The sequence below is a fragment of the Terrapene carolina genome, unplaced genomic scaffold, assembly GCF_002925995.2.
Source record: "Terrapene carolina triunguis isolate 2854851 unplaced genomic scaffold, T_m_triunguis-2.0 Scaffold195, whole genome shotgun sequence".
NCBI lineage: Eukaryota > Metazoa > Chordata > Testudines > Emydidae > Terrapene > Terrapene triunguis.
This window is the reverse complement of record NW_020664546.1, coordinates 83769-92685: the sequence shown is the minus strand read 5'-3', so window position 1 is coordinate 92685 and position 8917 is coordinate 83769. Positions and strand designations below refer to the sequence as shown.

At 55.5% G+C, this 8917-nt stretch overlaps 1 protein-coding gene across 1 annotated transcript in view; it reads left to right on the top strand.

Annotated features, from left to right (window-relative positions):
- SORT1 (sortilin 1) overlaps window positions 1-2409 on the top strand; it is a 44454-nt gene extending 42045 nt beyond the window's left edge. Inside the window, exons 19-20 of the mRNA XM_026655101.2 lie at window positions 801-924; window positions 1965-2409. Coding sequence (XP_026510886.1) covers window positions 801-924; window positions 1965-1979 — 139 coding nt within the window. The 3' untranslated portion in view covers window positions 1980-2409. The remainder of the gene's footprint in view (window positions 1-800; window positions 925-1964) is intronic.
- Window positions 2410-8917: the final 6508 nt, after the last annotated feature.

Here is an 8917-nt window from a genome sequence, read left to right as displayed (position 1 = left end):
GATCAATGCTCCCATGTTGACAAGACGAGACCCGGGGTCCTCTGCAAGACACCTCACTTTTATAGCAGCTTCCCTCTCATGCAAATCTGTACCAGATTCAAAATCTGTGTCTCTGTCCATTGGTCCTTTGTGCTGCTTCCTTCTGGGGGTTGTCCCAATGCTGCAAAGAGGGTGTTTCCAAAAGAAGGTGCTTGCTTCTAACCCCGAGGCGTCAGTATGTCTGCTTGTCTTTAATGAGCCCACTTGACACGTTTTATTGTCCTTGGGTCTGGCTCCCAGCCCCTCTCCAATGGTTGAGGCTGTCTGGAGGTGCTGCCTTCCATGCCTTGCTCATCCACACTTCATTCATTCAACAGGGCAATTGATTAAGAGTCGGGGGGGTGGGGGAAGAGATCTTGTTCTACTGCTAGCAAAAAGACATTTTTCTTCTATCTTATTCTATCCTTAGGGGCTATAATATTATACCAAGGGCAATGCAAAGTTTCTACATGAGGCTTTGATACAAAGTCTCCATATACCAAGGCTCATCAGTACAAGGTTTCTATATGAGGCTTTGATACAAAGTTTCATGAAAACAGAGGTCACACGTGGGTAGACCCACCACAAGGTTATATGAAGAGGCACAATGTAAATTCCACTGCATAGTACGGGGCATCTTAAAGGCCTGGAAGTCTTCCCCCAGCACTGGCTGCCGTCCTTCCCAAGCTCCTAGGGCATTAGAAGGTCTTGCTGTTTGACATGCCAGAGGTGCAATAGACAGCGTGGCATGTCCCTGACTCCCGTGTCTGCTCCACCCCCAGGTTCCTGGTCCATCGCTATTCCGTCCTGCAGCAGCACGCAGAGGCGAATGGGGTGGAAGGGGTTGAAGCTCTGGATGCAGCCAGCCCTGCTAATAAAGGGGGCTACCACGACGATTCTGACGAGGTAGGTGATTGGAGGGTGATGCAGATGCAGCAGAGAGCAGCACCTGAGCATGGCATGTCCTCCTCGGTGTCCTGGGGAACCAGGGCTTGAGTTGGACGCTGGAAGGATGGGGTTAAGAACGGCTGCTGCTCCCGTGCAGGGAGGGGACTGAATGTCAGGGCCATCTGAAACTGCGCCTTTGTTTGAGCAGCCCTGGTGGAGTGCAGACCACAGCCACCAGCAAAGGGAGAGTAGGGCTGGCGCTGGAGAACCTACCTCCCACTCAGTGTCATCCCCAAGCTGCAGAAGGCCAGGCTGGTTGGGGCTGAACTGCCGGGGTTGGCCTGCTTGCAGAAGGAAGGCCCTGAGCCGGGCCAGGGAGCAGCTCCATCCGAAGGAGCCTTTGGGGGGCTGGGTGGGCAGGCCAGTGGGTTCTGAATGGGGCAGCTGGTGGGCTGCAAACGTATTCGGGCCTGGAATGTCTTCAGCGGCTTGGAGAACACTTGATCTTGGGTCTCCCACTCAGCCTTGGCGGGGCGGGCTAGTTCCCAAGCGTCTCTGAAAGTCACTCCCACGTGGGCTGAATGGCCTGCGTGAAATAAGTCAGTCCCAGTCCCGTTCCTAGGTGGTCTGTCTGAGAGAATAGTGCAGCGGGCCCCCTGTGCCGGCTGGCTGAGCCCCGGACACTGCCCCCACCCCCATGTACTTAGCCTTCTGGGCCAGGAACCGCATGGCGCATATGAGAAGCTTGCACTGCCGTGGTGCCTGTCCTGTCAATAACAGGACTTCAGTCCTGGGGCTGTTAGGCAGAGGAGTGGGCTTGTGCTGTCCTGGTGGCACCACCATCCTAGCTATCACACAGGCTGAGACCTTCACGTAGTGCTGAGTTCCCAGTGGCCCTGTGGCTTCCTGAGCATGGGGGGACGGCAGCAGGTGTGGTGTCCCGTTCTCTCCCATTCCCGGGGCAGGAGGGGAGTGATCCTGGGCTGGGATATGACCGAGATGGGGGAGGCTCTGGCGCTGTCTGCCCTGAGGGGTGAGCACTCGTGTTCTCTCCTCAGGACCTCCTGGAGTAGGGGCACGTCGCTGCTCGCTGGCACTGGACAAGTGGGTTTGGACGCTGCCACAGATCTGCAGAACAGCAAACGCCTCCTCCGGCCCACATTTCTCCGCAGTGGCTGCCTGACCCCTTTCCGAGGGACTCCACCCTCCTGTCGCTTCCCTTGAGACTGTCCAGAGCCAGCAGCGCTGCTGACCCGGGGAGGATTCAGGGAGCTGCTGCAGCGACCTGGCGGCCCAGAGGCCGGGGAGTGGGGGACGTGGGCGTAATTTAACTTTATTTTAATGAGATTTCTTTCCAGCTGTTTGTTTTTTAAGGAAGACTAAATAGGAAGGTGAAACCAGCATTTCACTGAGCACTAACCATGACGAAGGTGCAATTCACCCTGCTGCAGAGAGAAGGCTCTTAACTCCAGTGTCACCCCTCGGGGGCTCATCTCTGCCTCGGCATGGCCTCGGCTGGGCGAAGCTGCTGGTGGCGCTGGCTTATCCCCACCACTTCACCTAGCATGGGCAGGCCTCGGGGCCCCCGCCAGGACGGCATGTTGCTTAGCCAGCACCCCGCAGGGCCACAGGCTAAAACGGGGGCGTGGGGGGGTGCCTTTGATTTCATCGTAGGAGAAGTGATGGGATGAAACCAGCGCGGCGCGTCAAGTGGAGTTCATCTCTGCGCCAGAAGTAACTGCTGGGACTGGCCCTTGTGGAACCAAAGCACTGAACTGGGAAAGCACCATGTCTGCAAACACCGGCAGCAGTAGCAGGGGAGGGAAAGGGGTTATTTTTAGTTCTAGGAATAAGTGCAACAGAAAACTCGGTAGGAATAAATCTGCTTCTTGGTGTGTTCTTCGGGGTGGTGAGAAGCGTGTTGCAGGTGGAAATGTCAGTGCTCTGGCGAAGAGCCCCATGGCTTCGCTTAAGGGGGCAGAAGAGAGAGGCTCCTAGTTTTCGAACATCCACCTGCTTCCCCCCCCCTAAAGTGATAGGAGACCAGCTGCTTGGTAGCTCCTAGAGCTGCTGTTGATGTGGCCAGGATCCTTAGTGCCCCACCCTTCCCAGTGGTAACACCTTTGGGTGTGATGTCGCCTGACAAACTGTAAGCTGCTGCTCTAGGCGCATTTCCACTCGGCTGAGTACACTGCAATGTGTCCATGTCTCTTTTTAAACGTCCAGTTGTCCTCTGCAATAGATGCTGCCCTGCTGATTGCGGAGGGGGTGTCTAGGCCAATGCCTGGCTGGCCTTTGCACTTGGAGGACTGGGTGATAAAAAGTGAATGTACAGAACAGTCTCACAGATATAACTGGTGTTCTTTCTCCAGGGCTGGGTCCCAGCGGCCTGCCATTCGGCCGGTGCGTTGTTAGGCACCAGCGTAGGCCAAGATGCAAGGAACACAGTTCAACCCCAGGCACGCGGGAGACAGGAGTCTCAAGAACTGGTATTTTTCAAACTTGGCTTATTTGATCTGAGCCGGCTTGCCTGGAATTGTACATCTCACTGTCCCATTAGCAGCTTCCCCTTGACTTAACTCTTCTTTGACACTTTAAACCCATTTATTGCGACTCTTAACGTTGCTAAGTCCCAGCCTTGTCAGGGCTCAGCGTTGCAGCACCAGCTGATTTAGGAGCATAATGTCATTTTCAAGAGTGCTTGGGCTCTGTCTACACTGCCTGGGTTAGCGGAACTCGAGACGTAGGGCTTGAGCGTCTACGCTCATCTGTAACCCTAGGTTCGGAAGTCTTGAACCCTGAACTTTGGCCCATAGGATTGTGGGTGCTTTCTACAGCCCCAGTGGGGCTGCGTCTACACTGCAAAGCAATAGGGCTTGAACCCTGGGTCCCGGCTTGACTCAGGCTCATATGCTCCAGCCCGTGGGATCCTGGATCGCTGGGTCCAAACCCTGCGTTAGTATGATTTGTGTGTAGATGAACGGGGGGGGGGGGGGGGTTGGGCTTGAGCCTGAGTTTGAACCCTGGGCTTACATTGCAGTGTAGATCTACCCTTAGGCTCCTGAGTCTCACTGAAAGACACTAGGACTTAGGCTCCTAAGTCAGTTAAGTGTTGCAACAAGGAGTGGAGCAGCCCTTAAATACCTTCACAAAAATCTGGCTCTAGCTACCGAACTCTTGTTACACTGAGGCTTTCCTTTAAAAATGTACAGGAAGAGCCATGCTGTTCCTGTGGCCACTAGAAGGCGCAGTTTCCCCAGATACAGCTGGAAGGCTGCTCTCCGAAGCTGCGCTGTTTTGGAGTAGCCTATTGCAAGGGAGCGAATGTGATCTGGCTAAGATAGAGGCTGCTCGGTGGTGAAGGCAGATCTGGGTGCCTTTTCCTGGGCAACACACTGCCAAACTCTACCCTTGTCCCCCCAGTATCCAGCAGGTGTTTACGCAGCTGGTCGTGTAGAATAGGAATGAAGTAGCTTAGCCTGTTTGCCTGGAGAGTTTCTGGCTCCCAGACTTGGTTTAGCAACATTTCTTTTTAAAGAATGAGCTTTTGAGGAGCTTTCCTTTAGAATTTGACTAGCAGCCAAATAGCCGCAGCTGGCCAAAGCGCCAGGAGAAGCTCCGGGTCCACGTTCCTCACCAGCTGGGACCAGAGGCTGAAGAATAAATGAAAGGCGGCTGCTCTGTCTCTGGGAGTTTCCTGCAGACTGTCTCAAGCACTGCACAGCACAGCCATCTGGGGCAGAATCAGACGTCCACGGCTCTTAATCCTAGAGCGGTCGCTGGAGCTCCAGGCACCAGCCTGTGATGGGAAACAGCAGCAGAGCATTTGGGGGATGGGACGGTCAGATGCATGAATGTAAAACTGGCTACACATTCTTATGCTCTTGAGACCAACCTGTTCTGAAGGCGCATTCTCGTTTACAGGCTGTCGAGGAAGCTGGTAAACACTGTGGGTCTCTTTTGCACACCCCCGCCCCATTTCCTGCCCCCAAACCCAGCAGCCTTGATGTTCGCTATGCACGTGGTAGAGCATCTGCCCCCCAGGAAGCTTGCACGCCAAGGGGGTCAACGCATTCCTGGGGAGAGACAAATGTCATTGTTCTGGTGGGCGACGGTGCATTTCCCCATGGGCCTGGGCCATGCAACGGCAGCCCTCCTCTCCCTGAGCAAAGCACGCTGATGCTGCTGCATCCCGGTCCCTGCTGAATGGTGGCTGCCTGAGCACTGGCCTGGGGCGGCTGTCGCATGGCATTGAGCACCAATGCTGCCCCAATACCCTTGGCTTACCAGCGTGGCTGCAGGGCAGATCAACACAGGGATGCTGTGCCAGGTGCCCTGCCCGGGATATGTCACCACGTAACTAAAGCCAGAGCCCCTGCCCTGCCATGTAGAGTATCTGCGGGGTCCAAGCCAAGGGCAGGTCCAGGGGACGGGATGAAGGGGTGTGGCTGGGGTATAACTGTACTAGAGAGACAAGGGGGGGGAGGGGATCTTTTATTGGACCAGCGTCTGTTGGTGAGAGAAGTCAGGGCTCGGGAATGACTTTGTACTGGGATTTTTCTGTATATTTGCAATATTTGGGTTAGAAATAAAAACCAAATGGACTTTGTGTTACCTGCTCTGTGGTTTGCCTCACTGTGTGAGCGGGAGGGGTTGGCTCCTGCTAGACTCCTCTAAAGCGCCCTCTCCCACCTGGCCCAGCGACAGGCCTTAGCAGACCCCTGGGCACTGTAACAAACACGAGGTGCTTTTTCCCGGGCCCAGCTCCCCTACCAGTTTCTGAACGTGCCTAGCCACCGTAACCAGGGGTGGCTCTAGCTTTTTTGCCGCCCCAAGCACGGCAGGCAGGCTGCCTTTGGCGGCATGTCTGCGGGAAGTCCCCGGTCCCGCAGATTCAGCGGCATGCCTGCAGGAGGTCCGCCGGTCCCGCGGCTTCGGCGTACCCACCGCCGAATTGCTGCCGAATCCGCGGGACCGGTGTGACGACACACACCGGCGGACATCCCGCAGGCATGGCGCCGAAGGCTGCCTGACTGCTGCCCTCGCAGGGACCAGCAGGGCGCCCCCCATGGCTTGCCACCTGGCACGCGCTTGGAGCGCTGATGCCTGGAGCCGCCACTGACCGTAACACACTGTAGGGGCGGGGTCAGGGGATAGCAGCACAATCAATCTGTTTAGCCATGTGTCCCTCTTAATGGCTCCAGTAAGTCTGTTATTCGGGTGGCCACTTCCCCTGCTTAATGCACTTGTCTGGGAACGCACTGATGTCAGTAAAATGTACAGTCGATTAGTCCCATTGAATCTCCATCTTACCAGTGGCAGGAAAACTCCCCTCCCTTTGCTCACATGATCCTTCTGCCCTGCAGAGAGAGGCAGGCTTCCATGTCTGGCATCCGTAAGGGGAGCTGCATGAAAGCAGTGTGGGCTTGCCCTTGGGGCGGGCAGCAGGACATTTGGGGTGCTGTGCCGCGGGCCAAGGCCACTAGTGCTGGAGGCCTTGGGGGATTGTTGGGAGTCTGATCAGGGCTCAGACCAAAGCAGGTGCCTATTGGGTGAGTGTAGAGGCCAGAACTGATCCATCCCACTCCTCCCCTTCCAGGGTCTAACTCGGAGCCCACAGCACGACTCCCCAGGGCGGTTTGTCCCTAGGCACCTCCCCAGGGCTTTTGAAAGGAAAAGCTACTTTAGTGCTTTGAAAACCTATTGACAGAATGGTTCAGTGTGTAGCCACTGTACAAACCACGGCCCCCGTGTGCTGTAGAAAGCCAGTTCCATAACAGGCGTGATCAGCATGCAAACCGGCGTACTCTGCCGCTGAGCTGCCGTTTGTTACTGTCACGCCTAGGAGACCTGCTCCTGGGTGGGATCCCCCCGTGGTAGGTGAACAAAAAGACTGTCCCTGCCCTAAGGCACTGATGATCCTGTACTGTGTGCACTAGATACCTATGGGCTCTTTTAGAACCTGTTTGTATTGTGGTAGCTGCCTGGGATATGTCCACACTGGCTGGGCACAAGCCTCCCAGCCCGGGTAGGCAGACTAGTGCTAGCAGGCAGTGGCGGAGGCCAGCCCCCTGGATCTGAGCTCCGGGAGAGATGGAGCAGGACCCCATTGTGCTACGTGCTGTACAAATGTTACCAATCTGGTTCTTGTTTTCTCAGCGTTCATTGAGCTGCTCTGGCACCCAGCGAGGCTGGGGATGTAGGCTCCCAGCACGCGCTTTAGGAAGAACAGCCTTGCGAGGCTTGGGAACTCAGTGACTCTTCTGGCCAGTGCTACCTAGGGAAACGATCCCTGTAATTCAGGGTCTCTAACTGAGCACCCCAGAGCCTAGCAGGATCGAGGGGTTCCCAGCTGAAGTTAACATCAAATGGGAAAGAAGACGTAACTTCTTGAGGATGATTAACTGCAGGAGCAGCGTAGGCAGGGATGGGGTCACTGGGAGCATTGCTGGAGTCTGTAAACGGGGGGGAGAAACTAGTTTAACAAGTCACTAGGCTGCTCAAGGATCCCGTCTGTAGGGAAGAACAATTCCCTCCAGTGCAGGAGCGGCTGGGTGACTGGCTCTGGCTCTGGCCTGGGCCATGCAGGAGGTCAGACCGGCCCATCAGCATAGTCCCTGCTGGCCTTAATTCAGTGAGAATTAGGCCTTGCATTGGACAGAGAGACTTCAAAGCCAGGTGCTTAGCTCCTGCTGATGTAACCACAGCGCTTGCTTATCAGACCTTGCCATCTACATTACTTTGACACAGACTTCGCACCGGCAGTGGGATCGGGCGTGTTCTGCTCTGTGCATCCCCATCCCAGCCGGTCTCTCTGCTGCCTCGTGCCCTGTTGGGCGGCACCATGATTGGGAACAGCTGGGGCAGCACTCTAGGCTGGTGTTTGTTCCATTCTCTGCTGCAAGTTGTGCCGTCCTACTGGCAATTGGCGTGGGGTGGGCAGCAAGATCCTCGCAATCAATTCCCCTCCCTCCTCACAGCTGCTCCCGGGCTCTGCACACCCAGAAATCAATCTGAGCAGCCTGGACTTGTGAAAACGCTTCCCCTGAGCCAGGCAGTAGCGTAACACCTTTCCCAACATGAGGTTGCTCGGCTTTCCCTGGCTGTGGAGGTGAGAGCTTTTAATAAGCACTGTGGGGCCTCTTGCTGATCCATGCTAACGATGGACGGTGTTTGGAGGCTTTAATGATGTCTTTAGGGCCTTGGTGAACGCAAACACCAGCTTAATGAACCAGACGGTCTGCCAGTAAATCTTTCTGGCTGGAATTAGCAGATTGAACCAGTGACACCTGCTCTCAGGAGGGAAGCGGGAGGAGTGTGGGGTGGAAAGCAGCCCGGAAGAAAGGTGGTGTTTGAGGATTCAGGGATGTGATTGTTTGGTGGTGGGGGACCCTGCCACGTTTCTGAGTGTCTTTCTCCGCCACACGCCGTTTGAACCAACAGAGCCTCAGACTGGGGCTTTGGCAGGTAAAGGCAAAAATTAGCTCCTGCGGGCAAAACCTATGTGCACTTCCAGCCCTGCTGTTGGTGCAGTTCAATGAGCAAGTGCCAGGCGCTCTGTTACTGGAACAGAGACGTGACCACACGCCCTGGTCCGCAGGAGCCTGCACTGCGCGGCTGCTCTTTGTGATGGAGGGAGGCAGCCTCCAAGCTCTCCCTGCTCAGGCTGTGGTTGTTTTAAACTTAGAAATATCAAATCTTGTCCCTGCTCCTGCGGGAGATCTGCTTGGAGGAGGAGAAAACTGGAGCTCAGCATCTTCAGATCTCCACTGAAGGGGGATGCTGAATCCTTTATAAAGCGCTTTCTTCCCAGGTGGCCGGAGTTTGGATTGAACACTGTTAATACTGGAGTGTTAAACAGCCTGATTAAAAATCCCGTCTCTCCACTGCTCTGGCTCTAGCCCCATGCAATGTCCTAATCTTGCTAGTTCTCCCGTTCTCTGAGGGGTCCTCCAGCAACAGGGCCGGCTCTGGCTTTTTTGCCGCCCCAGGCAAAAAAGCCTCCGGCCGT